This window comes from Silurus meridionalis, chromosome 29, assembly GCF_014805685.1.
Source record: "Silurus meridionalis isolate SWU-2019-XX chromosome 29, ASM1480568v1, whole genome shotgun sequence".
NCBI lineage: Eukaryota > Metazoa > Chordata > Actinopteri > Siluriformes > Siluridae > Silurus > Silurus meridionalis.
In genome coordinates this window covers 11,465,953-11,483,657 of record NC_060912.1, presented here as the reverse complement: position 1 = coordinate 11,483,657, position 17,705 = coordinate 11,465,953, and the positions used below count along the sequence as shown (strand labels likewise).

The 17,705-nt window shown below is 35.7% G+C and overlaps 2 protein-coding genes and 2 long non-coding RNA genes across 5 annotated transcripts in view; 3 read left to right on the top strand and 1 right to left on the bottom strand.

The window, feature by feature from the left end:
- Nucleotides 1-314, bottom strand: part of sema4ab (sema domain, immunoglobulin domain (Ig), transmembrane domain (TM) and short cytoplasmic domain, (semaphorin) 4Ab) — a 33,510-nt gene extending 33,196 nt beyond the window's left edge. Inside the window, exon 1 of the mRNA XM_046843766.1 lies at nt 89-314. The gene's annotated coding sequence lies outside the window, so the exon portion shown is untranslated. The remainder of the gene's footprint in view (nt 1-88) is intronic.
- The window catches only part of LOC124381879, a 2,753-nt gene extending 2,353 nt beyond the window's left edge, over nt 1-400 (top strand). Inside the window, exon 3 of the long non-coding RNA XR_006924938.1 lies at nt 313-400. This is a non-coding gene — a long non-coding RNA (uncharacterized LOC124381879). The remainder of the gene's footprint in view (nt 1-312) is intronic.
- A 1,600-nt stretch (nt 401-2,000) lies between these two features.
- LOC124381782 lies at nt 2,001-7,011 on the top strand. Its single transcript, XR_006924923.1, has 7 exons — nt 2,001-2,347; nt 2,897-2,986; nt 3,945-4,253; nt 5,414-5,705; nt 5,793-5,890; nt 6,643-6,686; nt 6,824-7,011. It is a non-coding gene; the product is annotated as an uncharacterized LOC124381782 (long non-coding RNA).
- Nucleotides 7,012-9,883: 2,872 nt separating this feature from the next.
- Nucleotides 9,884-16,747, top strand: LOC124381781. 2 transcript variants are annotated; one of them, XM_046843643.1, is made up of 9 exons: nt 9,884-10,147; nt 11,438-11,573; nt 12,730-13,047; nt 14,346-14,654; nt 15,455-15,556; nt 16,136-16,163; nt 16,253-16,296; nt 16,399-16,442; nt 16,519-16,747. In XM_046843643.1, the coding sequence occupies exons 1-9, from the start codon at nt 10,037-10,039 to the stop codon at nt 16,597-16,599; spliced, it is 1,173 nt and encodes a 390-aa protein (XP_046699599.1). In that variant the 5' UTR covers nt 9,884-10,036; the 3' UTR covers nt 16,600-16,747. The 2 variants fall into 2 exon arrangements, with proteins under 2 accessions (XP_046699599.1, XP_046699600.1); XM_046843644.1 differs by lacking the exon at nt 9,884-10,147 and having other exon boundaries at nt 11,197-11,573.
- Nucleotides 16,748-17,705: the final 958 nt, after the last annotated feature.

Genomic DNA, 17,705 nt, shown 5'->3' with positions numbered 1-17,705 from the left:
AGCATTGAAAAACATGTCCACACACTCATAACCAGATTGTATAATCATTTATTAAAAATGATACAATAAATTCATTATAATAACTCACCTTTTTCCATGGAGTCAGAAACCCAAATGTCCTCATTTCCAGATAAAATCCCATACAGGAGAACTTCTTCAGCTTCTCCAAAGTCCATCCATTGTGCAAGTGTACATCATATTTCTACTGACAATAAAGCTACACACACACACACACACACACACACACTGTGATTATGATTTATAATAATTTATAAACAATCAAATCAAGACGTCTTTTTGTCTGAGCTGCAGGTTGGCGAGGACACGGCGAGTGCAATAAGAGGATCTGCAGGACATGGAAAGAGGATTTGAGGCTTAACTCTGACCTGGAAACATGTCTCCTCAACCCAGCAAAGATACACCTGCAGAAATACAAGTTTAAAAACTAAAACATCATTCACTCCTGCACTGTGCCCCTGATAAACATGCTAATGGAGCTAAAAGCTGAATAAAATCTTTTCTGTTATCACACTAAGAGCTTTGTAGATTTTCTCTGTGTGTGTGTGTGTGTGTGTGTGTGTGTGTGTGTGTGTGTGTGTGTGTGTGCTCTGTAAATAGTGTGTATTTCAGTTTAAAGTCGAACGTTCTAGGGGACGTCTGCGAAAAAAAATTGCAGAAAAAGTTTCCAAAATGGCCGCCGTGATCATGTTGGATCTTCAATGTGATAAAAGATATTTGCACAAAATACGATTTATTTATAAGTAATTATTAATAAATGTTTTATACTTCACAAAGCGACCAATCATTTGTGAGCAATATTTGATATATAGACTGATTTCTCTTCGCTAAACTGTTTCTCGAGCGCGTTCTCTCAGCACCGTTGCTGCTACGTGAACATGATGTATTGTGCTGAGAGTCACATAGAATACAGATTAACATGGCAGAGGTAGAGCTGTAACTTCCTGCACACACAACAGGAAAAGAACATCTGGTTTTAGTTTATAATTTTAGCACTACAAAGACCTGTTTGTGAAAGAGCCATGAGTTAGAAGTCAGAAGGAACTTAAGTCATTTGATGATTTGCTGTGTGTCTGAAACAAAGAAATAAAAGTGAACCATCAGTGCCATATTAAATTTCATCGTTCCACATTGTGTCGAATCGAGTGGAAATCGGATCGCACGGCATCGTAATAGAGGAGAATCGTATCTCAGTGCATCAGTAGCTGCTTCATATACATGTTTAATGCATCGAGATGAAAATCTCTGAGGTAAAAGTCATGAACTGTGTGTGATATTCGGGTTAAACATGTAGTGTGTGTGTATGTTAGCATTGCTAGCCATGCAGCACCAGTGGTAAGCCTCAAACATGAGCTCCTGCTATTGGAACTATGTAGAGTACGTATGATTGCTAGCAGTGAGAGTCAGATGGTTGTGAGAGTAAAGTGAACGCGTCCCTGTGCTTTTTTTAGCTTGTTTTTTGATCTCTACTTCATTCAGAAGTCTTCTACGTTAACTGGCCACTGCAGCAGATTAGTCAATCAACACGTAAAAACCAGTGTTGGCTAAGCAAACAACACAACGCCCCCTCATTGCGGCTCACAAAGGTCGCTGATGTTATCGTAAAGAGACCGTACGCAGGAAAAGCGTGAAGCGTGGGCGGTGTGGGTTGTAGGTCATTCGCCTCGCTGTCAAAGCCTGTACACAGCGGCGTTTTCACAGCCTGTGTGTGGTTACTGAAATGCTGAGCTGTTTCTCTGCACACACACACACACACACACACACACACGCAAAGTGTGACATAAATACTGTTTATTAGATTTAAATATGTTTAAAAGGGTTTTTACAGGCATGATACATTAGCATGAGCTGTTTTTTTATTCATTTCCAGTGTAAATGTTACATTTGATTCACAGATTAAAAAAAAATGTTTACATTTACGCCATTTAGCAGAAGCCCCGTCTCCAGAGCAACGTACAAAAGTGCTTCGAGTCTCCATCAATGAATAAATCAACACAAGATCACTAGGTTACAGACTTAGGATACCATCAGCCTGAAACTTCAGAGAGAAATTATAGCACACTTGAAACAAACAGGGAAATTAGTTTAAGTGTTTCTGGAAGAAGTTGGTCTTCACCCGTTGTTTGAGGCAGCGGCTGTTTGGACATCTATGGGATGTTCTTTTCATCACTTTGCAGCCAGAACAGAAAAAAATCTTGATGTAGACATTCTTCTTACCCTGAGAGACGAGCAGAATAAATCAGACGAGCTGATAAACACTTATATTGGGTATTTGGATTCGGTATTGGATTCGGTATTGGATCAGGTGATGGATCAGGCATTGAAGCAGGTATTGGGTTGTTTATTTTGTCTGGTATTGGATCAGGTATTGGGTTGTTTATTTTGTCTGGTATTGGATCAGGTATTGGGTTGTTTATTTTGTCTGGTATTGGATCAGGTATTGGATCAGACATTGGTTCAGGTACAGGGTTAAAGAATGAACAAAAACATGAATAAACGTGTAGAACTGTAGAAAAAATGCTCTATACTGATAATTATATCTGTATTATACTCTTTTTTACTTGTTTGTTCAATGTATCGAGGACGTTTACATCCATCAGCTGAGCTGTTCTTCTGGTCTCTTACAAACTAGAAGATCTACTGTATATTATTGTTATTTATATATTTATTCATATATTATGAGATTATTATATTTTAATAGAATTGTTTACGTGTTTTATGTATTAGGTTTTTTTTATTGCATGTTTCTGGCCTGCTGTATCCCTTTTATTATTATTTTCATCTATGTCTGTGCTGACGAAGGTGTGTGTGTGTGTGTGTGTGTGTGTGTGTGTGTGTGTGTGTGTGTGTGTGTGTGTGTGTGCGCTTGTGGAGACAGTAAAGAGAGGATGAAGGTGAATGTTAATGCTCCTGAACTCTTTCAGCATGGCACACAGTCTCTCACTTTTCTGCCTGTTCGCACTACACTGTGAGTACCATCGTGTGTGTGTGTGTGTGTGTGTGTGTGTGTGTGTGTGTGTGTGTGTGTGTGTGTGTGTGTGTGTGTGTGTGTGTGTTTTAATACTGTTGTATAAAATAAGAACTATTAGAGGAATTGTGTTGGGTTTTATAGTGTGAACATCACCAGTAGGAAGAGATCAAATACAATACATCACTCATCTCTAATCTCTATCCCTTTCTCTTTTTTACTCTTTCTTTCTTTCTTTCTTTCTTTCTTTCTTTCTTTCTTTCTTTCTTTCTTTCTTTGTTTTTTCTTTCGAATGTTCTATTATTTCTTAATACTTTTGTTAAATTAAAAAAATAGGTTTATTTGTTTATTTCTTTCTTGCTCTCTTACTTATTTTCTTACTTTTACTGAATTAGTTTGCTGGTTTTTCTTTCTTTCTTTCTTTCTTTCTTTCTTTCTTTCTTTCTTTCTTTTTGTTCTTTATTTCTTTTCTTTTAACTTCCTTAAGAATCTTGATTTCTAGCTGTCAGACTTTTTGTTTCCTTGTTTTATTTCTAAATTATTTATTTATTTTATATATATTAAATATTTGTTTGTTTGTTTTCATACCATATTATATTTCTTATGTATTTTATAAGTTTTTATATATAGATTTTTGATTTATCTTGCTTTCTTTTCCCTTTTAATAAATGTTTTTAGGTCCGTGCTTTTCTCTTTAGCTCTAACTATTAGCTGGACGTCTCGAGGTGTGAATGTGTTACGCTGTGTGTGTGTTGCAGGTGTTTGTGTTACGCTGTGTGTGTGTTGCAGGTGTTTGTGTTACGGTGTGTGTGTTACAGTGTGTGTGTGTTGCAGGTGTTTGTGTTACGGTGTATGTGTGTTGCAGGTGTTTGTGTTACGGTGTGTGTGTGTTGCAGGTGTTTGTGTTACGGTGTGTGTATGTTGCAAGTGTTTGTGTTACAGTTTGTGTGTGTTGCAGGTGTTTCTCTCTCCCACATCGTTCAGTATCCTGCAGTGGTGAAGGTGTCTGCAGGTGAAAACGTCTCGCTGAAGTGTGATTCGGCGAACGTTTGGTCTGGATGTGATTCAGTCTCCTGGATTAAAGTGGATCTGAGGAGCAGAAGGCTGATGGTGAGCACCGCTGTTCGTCCTGATCCTGATCCGAGAACCAGACCGTGTACAGGAATGATCTATAACTCCAGCACGGCTGATTCAGGGATTTACTACTGCTCTGTGAAACACAGCGTTCTCTCCTACACCGGGAACGGCTCCACCCTCATCGTCACAGGTACAGTCGTTATAACGTGTTTTATATTTTATAGTGTTTAAATCGGATTTGAGTTACCTGTACACTCCCTGGCCACTTTATTAGGAACACCTGGACACCTGCTTGTCATTGTGTAAAAAACAGAGATCAAGTGCTTCAATATACATTTGGACAGATTGTCTTCTCCATATCTACAACCCCGATTCTAGAAAAGTTGGGATGCCCACGTTTTATTTACAGTGGAAAATAGAAAACATATCAAATGTTTAAACTGAGGAAATGTACCATTTTAAATAAAAAATAAGGACATTTTGAATTTGATGGCTGCAACACTTCTCAGAAAAGTAAGGACAGGGCAAATAATGTCCAAGCTCATGCTAAAGCTAATTCCACAGGCACAATAACAATAACATACCCCAATAGTCCCTATCCTCTTTAGTCTGAAGGATGTAGTGTCTGATCAAAAATCATTTTTTCACTTTGCCTCAGTACATTTAAATGTGTTTTGGTCCAGAGAAGATGGCTGTGTTTCTGGATCATGTTCATGCATGCCTTCATCTTTGCATTATAGAGATTTAACCTGCAAAATTGTAAATTTCCTCAGTTTAAACATGTGTAATGTTTTCTATCTTTTATTTATTAATAGAATATGGGTTTATGAAATTTGCAAGTTATTTTTTATTATTTATATTTTACACAATGTCACAGCATTTTTTAATCTGGGTTGTACCTCTGTAATCTCAGAATCCCATTCCTGGCTGAAAGGAGAGGAACATGAAGTGCTCTTTAGCTGTTGTAGCCCCATTTCTGCTAATTGATATTGATATATTTCTGCTAATCACATTTGTAAATAGTGATATTTGAGCTGAAGCCTTACATCCGACAGATGCATGTCCACATATCTCTTGCTTAATGGATGTGTAGAATTGGATGGGAAACAATATTCAGATTCGGAAACATTCTAACCCAGGAGGAACAGCAATGCCATGGTGTAGGAGATGATTTTCCCCTACATTCTGATGTCTGGTGTGAACATTACTTAAAACTCTTGACCTCAATCTTTGACCTTCACATTTTTGATGCATGACTCTCTGATTGAATACCTGCAGGAACGAGCAGATGTTCCTAATAAAGTGATTGTAAGAATAAACTGCATGTTCTTGAATGTTAATCTTCTCCAGATCCACATCCTCTGCCCCTGGTGATGCTCTACGTCCCAGATGTCCCTGTCGGACCCCCCGTGTCTCTTCAGTGTGTGGTGATGGGCGTGGTTCCAGCTGAAGCAAAAGTTTCCTGGCTTGTAGGTGAATCAGAGCTGACCGGCTGGACAGAGTCTGGGTGGACACACCGACAACCCTGCTGAATACACACGAGCTCATCTGAGCGTTCCCGCCGAGAACTGGAGGGAGGACCAGAATGTGGAGTGTGTGGTGGAGGTGGATGGCAGACGCATCTCTAAATCTCTAATACAAGGTGATGTGTGGAGATCGTTCCTCTTCCTGTTAAACAGGAAGTGATGTATGGATGGTATTGTTGGATATAGTGTTGATTTGTGTGCAGGATCCGGGCAGCTGTGCTCGTGGTTGGTGTATTTGTGCTCCGTCGTGGCCTTCGTCATCTTCATGGTTTTGGTGTTACTCTCGTTTCCTTACAGACCGGTGAGAAAGCAAAACTTTCACTGCTTGTTTATAAGAATGCTGTCCAACACAATGTCAGAACGTTCTGATGGGATGGGATTTTTGAAAACCTTTCACATTAAATACAAAGGAAATGTAAATAAAAATGTTTAAACCATCGGGAAAAAAGATGAAAAAGAACAAACATGCCAAATACAGAAAGAAATAAACAATAAATAAATACATAAATAAACAATAAATTCATAATAAAATGTAAATAAATAAATAAATTAACATGCTTTAAAGATTTATTAAATATATATATTCTGAAAATTGTAACAGTCAAAGTACTGGATTTTACTTATTTATTTATAGTATTTATTTGTTTATTTATTTTTTATTTATTACAAAATCTATTGTTGCCTTTAAATTAGCAATTAAAAATGAATTAATTTTGTATATGAAAGTAGAAATTGTTTTTTTGCATGCAGGTGTTTAAAATATTGATTTGATACTAAAGTATTTAAATTTAACATATCATTTAATTTAATTTAATAAAATAGAAAATATCTCATTTGAAATATTTGATTATATTTACATTATTTATTTATATGATTGTTGCTTTGAGTTTCAAATTTTCACCTTGAAATATTTAACAAGGTAAAATAACTAACGTGGAGTCTGCAGCAGATGTTCAGCAGACTCCAGATGTTGGGTATTTGAGTGTTGTTTTTGTTGTAATACAGTGAGTGTGTGTTCAGTACACTGATGCAGGTGTGTGTTTACACTGTCAGGAGGCAGGAGGAGAACAGATGCAGTGAACAGAGACACCGAAATGGTATGATGAGATCTTCTACACACATACAGAGAGAAACATCTCCATCAACACTACAGCGTTTAAATCTGTGTGTGTGTGTGTGTGTGTGTGTGTGTGTGTGTGTGTGTGTGTGTGTGTGTGTGTGTGTGTTTTTATAGGAAGTGCAGTACGCAAGTCTGGATCTGGTCAATAAAACACAACGAGGAAACTCTGAACAGAAATGTTTTACTGAATAAAGGTGTGTGTGTGTGTGTGTGTGTGTGTGTGTGTGTGTGTGTGTGTGTGTGTGTGTGTGTGTGTAGAAAAGCATTATAATGTCCTCAATTGCAAATAAAATCCACCTGATCAACAATTATGAAGTCATCATTATTATTATTATTATTATTATTATTATTATTATTATTATTGTTGTTGTTGTTGTTGTTGTTGCTGTTGTTGTTGTTGCTAATAGGTTGCTAATAGCAGCACTAGTAGTATTTGTAGATACTCCTCTCAGTGCACCTCACAGTCAATAATAAATAATAAACCACTGACATTTAGTTGCAATAATACACAGTAAAACATTGATCACTTATTAATAAATGTTAAAAATGAATAATGGAAACTGATCTCACACTCCACCATGAAAACCGCTACAGAACAAGACAAGCGTGATGTTATTGGATGACCCTGACAGTTCTCTGTGGTTGGAAACACACCACATAAGATCTTGCCTAGATCTAGAACTAAACGTTCTGGCAGGAAGAGTGGGTGAAAATGTTTAGAGGTGAGAATACAGAGACTCTGTGGCTACAAAAAAAGTGTTTTGAAGCTGCCAAACAGGGATGTTACAGGGGTTGTTTCTTGATAATTTCTTGAATGGAAGAATCATCAGAATGAAACTTTACCTTTTACCAGTTTAAAAAACTCATTAAATATAAAGCAACTATATATTAATTAAGTAATATGAAGTTTTTTTGTCAGGGAGCACCTGAACTTCTTTTATGTATTATGCAGTGTTTGGCGTTCATGTAGAGCAGGGTCTTCTCTGCTGGTCTAAACACTATCAGAAGCACTGACCAACATTTACAACATGAATTCTAATATTTGTTCCATGAAATTGTACTAATTTATTCCCAACAGTTTATTCTTTTCATTTCGTAGTGTTTCTCTTGTATGTGGATGTTAGATATTTTTGTACAATCAGATTTTAGACTCTATGTGCTGCCATGTCAATCTAATCTGCCCAGAGCCTTTAGAATCAGTATTGCTGGCCTTTCTACCATCGTATCTATTAAAAATAAATTTCTTTAACCAATCAGTTTCTTTAACCAATCAGATTTCAGATTCTCCTCACAGGGCAGTTTGCTGGCCCAGAATAGCGTCAGCATTTTCCCGTCCTCTGATTCTGTTGGTCAGAGGGAAACAGTTACAGCCAAGTTCGACTGGTAAAACACGTGTGAAGCTCTGCACACGTTCATACATCTGAGTTAGACTTTTTTATGCCTTTTCATGGAAAAGAAATTGATTTGGTCTCGGACACTTAAAAATCCATTTTGAAGAAAAGCTAGACATGGTGAGGAGGTCATCCAACCCTGAAGCTAGCTAGCGCATCTCGGCCCAGGAAAGGGTTTGTCCTCCACTTCCAGACCAGTGAATACGAGCGGTACCACTGGATTACAGCCTCTGGGGGGCGCTGCACATTATGAGTCTGCATCTCTGGTGAGTAAGTTGTGTTTTATTTACATTTTTATGTTTTTATGTTATTAGACAAAAATTTCTTCTGAACTGCTCCAGATGTTGTAGGTGCACAGTTGTGGTTGTAGTGTAGAGGTTTGGAGTCTTAACTGGGTTTGTTGCTTTAGTAAGATGATTTTCGCCTCCATATGTGTAATGCCTCTCTCTCTGTAATACCACGTGTTGTTATATTCTGTTTTTGTATTGTATTACAGGTACAGAATGCACGGAACACCAGTGGTATTATGTATATAAATTTGATCAGTATCAGGCAGTGTATTTCACCCCCAGACCTTCAGTGATGTTCTACCTGAATTAATCCACCTCTTAAAACCATCATAACAACTCCACATCTACAGAAACTACAATATTATAGAGAAGTGCAGTAGAACAGAGCGCTGCATCACACACAAGAATCTCATACAGTGAGAATGAATTTCATCACTAAATAAACCCAATGATCACAATTCAATACGACTCTTTTCACTGTAGCCACAACTGCACCGCAAGCACATCATCTCTAGCAGAAGCGTCAATATTAACCTCATGAAAATGCCAAGGTTATCGGGCCTCAGAGTGGCCAGATTGCGATCTGATTGGTTAAAAGTTCGAGCAGCATGGATTTGAAGGACTTGGATTTGTTTGTTTTGAAGGACTTTACATGATGTGACGTCTGAAATCTGATTAGATAGGAACTCTAGCATTAAATTACACTCCTAGAAGCTTGAGAGAAACACTGAAAAATAGAGAATAGGCTATTAGGTATACTTTCATGCATATTCATAGATTGAACCAAAAAGTGGATTAATATTGCAGGAGATTGTATTTGGGGCTGCTGTATATGACGCCTACAGGAAATAATACATTACATTCAGTTAGATGATGTTTTATATGGAAAATATCGATGCCTTATTTGTTTGATGACCTGAATATATATATAAAACATTTTTTTCACACTGTATTTTCGGTTGCAGCAGGATGATGCATGTCGAGGTCTCACAGTGCAGACATGACCACCAGCTTCGCAACAAACAACAAGATCAAAGAACCATGTTGCATGCTGGAGAGTCGCAGCATGGATTTCAACGAAGTGGTCGTGAAAACCACAGCGAGCTGAAGCGAGGCGTCTGTTCACTCCAGCTACACTCACCCCAGGGCCTGTGTGGTTAGAACAAAGCCAGCTGCAGCACCTCGAATCAAAGCAGGATGTCAGCGGAAAAAGGTCCTCACAACGGACAACTGCTGCACCTGCTCTGAATTTCAGCTCTCTGAGTCCATATTAGCCTCTTAGACCACCTGAACACACACACACACACACACACACACACTTCGGTCACTGTGGGTGGTGTGACACGATTGAATCTGATTTAGCGGCTGAAAACATCATACTGTTCAGACCAAACCACACTCCCGCTCCTGAACACCTTCATCCTGTCTACTGTCACATGACATTTACAGCCTCGTACACATACAGTATATACACGTCAAGGCCAAACCTTTGTGGACACCTGACCAAAAGGTTATACACATCTTTTTGAACAACTTTTTGAACAACAAATTGTTTTTCACACCAGTTTGTGAAAAACTCCAGAGACCAGAGCAGCTTCTAAACCCAACATGAGCAAACCCACCTTTTAGTCTCATGTTGGATGTGAATGTACATCAGATACAGATACAGTAAATGTAGATTGAGTGGAAAAATATTAATTATTCTGAATAATCGTTGCTGTCATGCAAACCTGCTGCCACGGATTCTGCAGTACAGTGTGAGTCTTCTTTTATTAAATATCAATTCATATCAATATCAAAGTGACCAAAATGCATCATCTGAAGTAATTAATATTTTTAATGTTTTGAACATTAATTATTTCTTTCTCAATAGATGGTTTTATAAAATTTGGTGTCCTTTAGATCTTTTTCTGCTGAGTTTGTTTGTATTTTTTCCTGAGCCAATAGAAGATAATGATTTTACTCCACCAGCATAAAAATACTCCAGAATTCTTTATTAGAATTAATAAATAATCGAATATAAAACATAAAAATAGATTATTGTTAAAGTATAAAAGAGGAAAATTCAGCATTAAACTGAATTGAATTTTATTACAGCGGTATGAACCAGAACATTATAGTTATTATACCAAAACTACTGTAAATATCTGGGGTTAATATTGTGTAAATAAAAAAAGAATAAATAAAGAAAAGTCTTTAATAATGCACTTTTCATTTATTATTTATATTAAAACATATATTTATATAAAAAACAAAATACATATACTGTATATTATATTTTAATTAATTTAAAAACATATTTTAATTAATAAATATAAAAGCATATTTTAACATGTAAATATATTTTATGGGTTTAAAAACATTTTAATTAAATAATTTAGAAGCATATTTTAAAATTAAAATATTTTTTAATGGGTTTTGAAAAAACACACACTTTCATTAATTAGATAATTTTTATATAGCATATTTTAATATAATTTAAAAAAAGAAGCATATTTTTTTATTAAAAGCATATTTTTAAATAATTTATTTAAAAACATATAAACAAATATAATTATTAAAATATATATTTTTAAATAGTTTTTAATTAAATTTAATTTACATTAAAACACACACACACACACACACACACACACACACACACACACACACACACTACTGAAAAATACATCATGCTGAGTCACTTTAATCTGTACTTCTGTCATAAATATCCATCAATGCCTTCTGTTAATGCATGTATACAGTATTTATATACAGGTTTTTTTTGCTAGTGTGAATAGAATAGAAGTGTGAATGTATTTCTATTTATACTTATATTCAAATTATATTTTAATAAACTTTTATACTTATTCTATTTATTTTGACTACTTTACTCTTAATTTGTTGTCTCTATATTGTATTTCTTGTTTACAAGTTGGACAGTCGTAAAACGTAGTTCTCTTTAAGTGATCTCATTCTTACTGAATGGAAAAAACACAGTCTTTCGTAGTGTGTGTGTGTGTGTGTGTGTGTGTGTGTGTGTGTGTGTGTGTGTGTGTTGTGTAAAGGGGCAGGACGTTTCCTACAGCCCTCGCTGTAGATGCGTCTTTGCTTTTCATGTGAAGATGGTGAAGATAAGAGAGCGTGGAGGCTTCAGAATGGCGGTTCCTCTGCTGCTCCTCTGCTGCGTCTGTGTTCTGAGAAGTAAGTGTTCACTCTTTTCTCTTCCCTCAGTGACCTTCAGCAGGACTTTGCCAATCCTCCATCATTCCTACAGATAAATATACAGACTTCTGTTCACCTGCTGAAACAGTTTTACATGATAAAAAGTGATTAACGTGATAAAAATCATCAGGCTACAATTTTCTGAATTTATCATTTTTGAAAGTTAATTTTATTTTATTAATAAAAATAAAAAGTTATTTATTCATACACAGTTTATAGCTACATTTGATATTATTACATCCTATTGTAACATGACAAAGGTGTCAAATATAATTTCATTTATTTTTAAGCAAAATTTATTCAAATTTACATCTTTAACTCCTTTAATTTACTGCTGATTTTTTATACACGAATGTAACTCAGTGATATAATTACATTACACATATAAACCTACATTACTGTGCAAATATATAGGCACCCTAATATCTTATATCTTATATATAGATGTTAACTTAATATTTATTTATTTATTTATTTATTTATTTAATTGTCTTTTTTCATTTGTATCAGGAGAAAATTTTCTTTTATGGTTTCAAAGATTTACTTATACTTATTTAAATAAATAAATTCTTGTTATAAATTATAACGTATTCAGTAGGATGTATCAGTAAGCAGCTTTCAGATAGAAGTGAAGTAATAATAATAATAATAATAATAACAAACTGTCCTGTTTAATTTCCATGTGCTTTTAAATTAGAATAAATATAATTATAATTCATTCTATTGTATTCTATAGAGTTCACATGTAGGCTGGGGTTCAGTTTTTGAGCTTATTGAATTGAGATTGTCGTACGAATGATGTTATGAAAAATTTTGCAATTAAATGCTTCTCTTAATTTATATATACTAAAATAATATATAATATATTATAATAATATTTAATATAACACTGATAATATATTTATTAAATAAAATAAATTATGCTAGATAAAACATCCACCTGAATTAAAACCAGCTGCCTTTTTATTTACTCGTCTTTCTCACAGTCTTTTTTATCTTAATAGCCACAAAACAAAAAATATAATAATTGAATAATTGAATAATTCACTAAAGATTCCTCCTACAGCTCATTTCCAGCACAGAGATTCATATTTCCACGTTAAATTCGTTAAAAAACCTTGTGTTTTTCTTGCAGCCTCTCACTCGTACGTGGTGATTCAGTCTCCTGAGGTCATCAAAGCATCGGTCAATGCCTCCTTCTCACTGAAATGCAAACGTGACCAGCTGCAGATTGAATACTGTTACAGCTCGATCTCCTGGTTTAAACTCAACCTGAGGACTGGGAAACTGAGTGAAGCCAGAAACACTGGAGATGACCAGCAGGAAGATAATAAAAGATCATGTGTCAGGACGATCAAAAACGCCCAAATTCAAGACTCAGGCACTTACTACTGCGTATCTTTACACGAGAAGATGGTTTTCATTGGAACTGGCACCCGAGTCATCATTACAGGTGAGTTTCATTTCATATCCATCCAGAACACAAAAAAAATCGCAAGCGAACATGTCTTTCATAACGTCAATATTTTGTTTGGCGAGAGAAAATGTAATGAGTTCAGAATAGTCAAATACTTTCTACAAAGTTTGTGCCCCTCTGACCTTCATACCCGTGCTGAAAGTCCCATTCCAGATTTATTCCTCTGTCTCTGCTATAATATTAAAAGGTTTTCCGCTAGATTAGTGGCTGTGGGCAATAGTCATCATTTAAAAGTGTTAGCAAGATAAGGTGCTGATGCTGGGAATGGTGTAAGGAGTCTCCAGTTCCAGTTCATCCCAAAGATGTTCAGTGGAGTTTGAGCAGTTCGAGAAGGTCAGGGCTCTGTTTAGGACACTCAAGTTCTTCATGGAGCTCAGTGTGCATGACAAAGAATCACATATTGGTATATTACTTTTGGTCATAGAGCATTCTTTTTTTTTTTTGTGTAAATGAATGAATTTTTGGTGTAAAAAGTGCAGGTCAAATTGCAACCCGAAGAAAAAAAAATCCACAGTCATTAAATGAGGGTCCTGGAAGTTTAACAAAAGTAAAAAGTAAACCAGAAAGAAAATGATTAGATTGATTTGTATGAATTTTTTTCTCTCTTGGAATTAATGAGAAAATTCACGAGTTCGTCATGAACGATGAGCGATCATGTGGTGGAAAATAAATGGATTAATGCTACGAATGTTCTGAAGGTTACGAAACCCTGAAACTGGAGCCTTCTTCCAAAATCGTATTACTTAAACGTATATATTATACAGTGTGATACATCTTTATGAGGAGCATCTGATATACATGTTCCTAAGATTTACATATTACTATATATATTTTTTTCAGTTGATTTGTAAATGACTTTATATTACTTTATGATAGAGCAAATACACCATACTAAATCATTGCACACATGCTTAAAAATATTGACTTGATATACTGTATATATCTATAATGATCTCATACTGTCTGTTACCGTGACAAATTCAGGGTTTTTTTTTCTGTAGCGTTTTTAAGAATTGACATAGTCTAAGAGTAGGTTTACAGAATTATAATTATAGAAAAATAAATTCACTTATATTTATATTTGTGTGTATTTTTCACCAATAAACAAACCTGGGGCAACTAGGGCAAAGAAAACTCTCTTAGATGGTATGAGAAAGAAATCTTGAGAGGAACCAGACTCAAAAAAGGAACCAATCCTCATCAGGGTGACACCTAGAGTCAAATGTGACAAATATGTGTGTGTGTGTGTGTGTGTGTGTGTGTGTGTGTTGTAGACAGCGTTCCGTTAAAGCCCTCTGTCTTTCTCTACACCCCGGTGGAGGAGGCTGATGCTCCCTCTGTGCTCCTGCAGTGTTTGGTGATGGATGCTGTTCCGTCTCAGATCAGTGTTTGGTGGGTGATTGGTGGAGAAATGCACTCAGGATGGACTGAATCAGCTTGGACAAGAGATAGTGATCAAGCTAAAGAATACACTCGAGCTCAAATCATGGTTCATAAAGAGGAATGGATAAAAGTGTCTCCCAACATCGAGTGTGTGGTGAAGTACGGAAACCAGACCGTGTCCAAAATACTGCAACTACCAAGTAAATAAACTTTAATGTGTTAATTTATAAACCTGAGTGCAGATTAATATAATATAGCTAACATAAAATAACTGTGTATTAATACATTTCTATACTCATATACTGTGAAAACTTATGTTAATTAACTTATGTTAATTAATATTTATTTATTTATGTATTTATTTATTTTATTTTTTTTTTTTTTATGCAACAAACTCAGAAATGTAACACTATGAAAATTTCCTTTGACCAAACAAATCTATAAATGTACATATGTTCCACATTATTTCAGTGAAAAATCCTCTGTCGAGTTTTACACTCTCAGCATTTGGACAATTAGTTTCTTAAAACATTCAGCTGAAATACTTTGTAAAACTCTCAAGATGGTCTTCACTAGTTGGAGATTTCTTTTTTCTTCATCTCAGAGCAGTTCAGTAGGATTTAGGTGCTGTGACTGGGCAAGACGTTCCATGGTAGATATCAGTCCAGACGACTCTTTTCTCTCTAAATAACACACAGAACTCGGACGTACACTTCAGATCATCGTCTTGTTGTGCGGTGAAGTCAGTTTCAATGAGCCGCAGTCCAGACGGAACTGCATGGTGTTGAAGTATGGAATGGGAGCCATGTTGGATCAGGATTCCTTTCACTTTCCACTTTCAATGTCACATTTGGACTCCACAGAATTTTCTTGTTCTCCACTCATTCATTGTCACATTACTGTGTTTTTGTCCTTTACTGAGTTTGCTGCATAGAAACAAAAGGAACATGTATGTGTTATAATTATTTATATATATATATATATATTCTCTCACTATAAGGTCATTCAGACTCAACGTGCACGTGGCTGCTGTTTGGAGGTTGCAGCATCGCCATCATCACCATCGCTGTGGTTCTCACTGTGGCTCTGTGTTTACATAAAGGTGATAAAAATCAATCTAAAATATACACTTTAATGATCTTTGACCTTGTTGTGGTTTTGCTAAACACAACTGACTCTGAAACACCACTAACACCAAGTACGTGTAAAAAAATCTAAAACTGTACCAGTTTAGCCTCGATAACATCCACATCATTTCCAAATGTACCCAGAGCTCAGATTAACTAACAGCAAATTAGCTTTTAACAAGCCTTGGTTTGTTTAGTACATGCTAAGCTAACCTAGCATGTCAGAAACATTTGTGTAGTTATACATCTAAATGGGTGTGGACCTGTGTGTGATGGCTGAAAACTTTGTACAGTGGATTGTACATTCTTAGCTTAGCTATAAGCAAATTAATCTTTATAAATATATGTGAACCTGCCTGTGACTGGCTTAGCTAATGACAATTCCAACTTACTAAACGTGACCTTACTTCCATCATGTGCTTAATATAAGAAGTGAACCAAAACCACAACTTGTACATACTTCATAACATTACGACATTATAACATTATGAGTGGTGAAGTGAATAAAACTGCCAACCCTCACAGTTACTGTTCTTTTCTTCATTTTCCCTCAGAGAAAACAGCGACGTTTAAAGTCAAAAGGTTGGTTTTACTGTTACACTTTAACTCAAATATCTCCTGAATTTTGAGGAAACACAAACACATGTCCTAATAATCCGTCTTTCTGACAGCCAACGTGCCGGCGTCAACCCTCAGAGTAAATACCAGGCTCAGGGTAACAATTACAGCTCACACTGACCATCTCATATCTACAATATATCTGTATTAATTCTGTGTATTGAGAAGTCTACAGTGTCCACGTCGTCTCTCTCCACAGGGAAACAGAGGACCCTCAAGACCAATACAGAGAAAACCATAGAGGTATCAGTGCAGTATCAAAACTACACACACTTACACACTCAAAAACACTCGATTCTCATGTTTGTGTTCCCCACAGCAAGTCGAATATTCCTGTCTGAACCCTGAGATCTTCATACGTCAACCAACTGCTGCAGCAATCGAGTTCAATCATCAGTAATGAAAACATGAACAGCAACATATAGAACCGAAAACCGGATTATAGACACAAACAAATGTATTTATTGAAAGAATAATTAATTTTATTTAAATGTAATTCTTTATATGGTTTGGTCATTTGTATATATTGTTTTAATTAAACAAATAAATAAATACATAAATTCAAAAAAGCTGCTTTCTCTCTTTGATTTGAATGAAGTTTTCATTTAATTACTTTATTAAATCATTTCTATCAATATTTATTGTCATTTCTATGTAAAGCAATTGGTCACTGATTACAGTTCATAGTTACATTTAATGTTGTGAAAGGTGTTTTCTGTGATACAGGTACAGCAACAAACAAATAAATAGAACAAATAAATTTGTCATGATACTAAATATCCAATAAGTCAAATTCCCAGGATTCCAAGTGTGAAACTGGAGACTCCTTCCTGACAAAGAAACAATGAGTGTCCCCTGATGTCATGTGACTTCACAGAAAATTAAATGACCAATCACAATGGGTGATTATATTTGTGAAGTATTTTTAGTAGATGTGTGTGTTCACGACATTTAGCTGTTTAAATAGTTGCGTATATTTAATTTACACCCTGGTCACTGTGAATAATATCAATGGATAATTTAGTGATGTCACATGGTGTTATTGGCCCCGCCCCCTCAGCAAACACCAGCAAACAGACATGTGACATCCAAAAACTTGTCTCACTGAAGCTAATCAGGTTTTGTGTGACGTGTTTAAAATGCTCGTTTACAGATGAGGACCAAGTCCCCTGTTTTCCAAACATGGCAGAATGTGGATATGAAGATTGTGGAAAACAGGTGACTTGATTCTCCTCTGTAAGATGAGCGTTTCAAACACGTCACACAAAACCTGATTAAATCCCAAATATACAAGTCCGTACACCACATACTGAACATCAGCAAAACAACAAATGATCATAATGACCATGGAATTTTGATCAGAGCAGGGAACAGGAAGACACCAGGAAGCTTGTGGGACAATGAAGGTTTCCTCAAGGTTCCTCCAGTTAAGACTCATTACATGAGTCATTGATGATGTTTTTCTCTCTGTGTCATTTGTAGTCCACTTTATAATTAATTCAGACA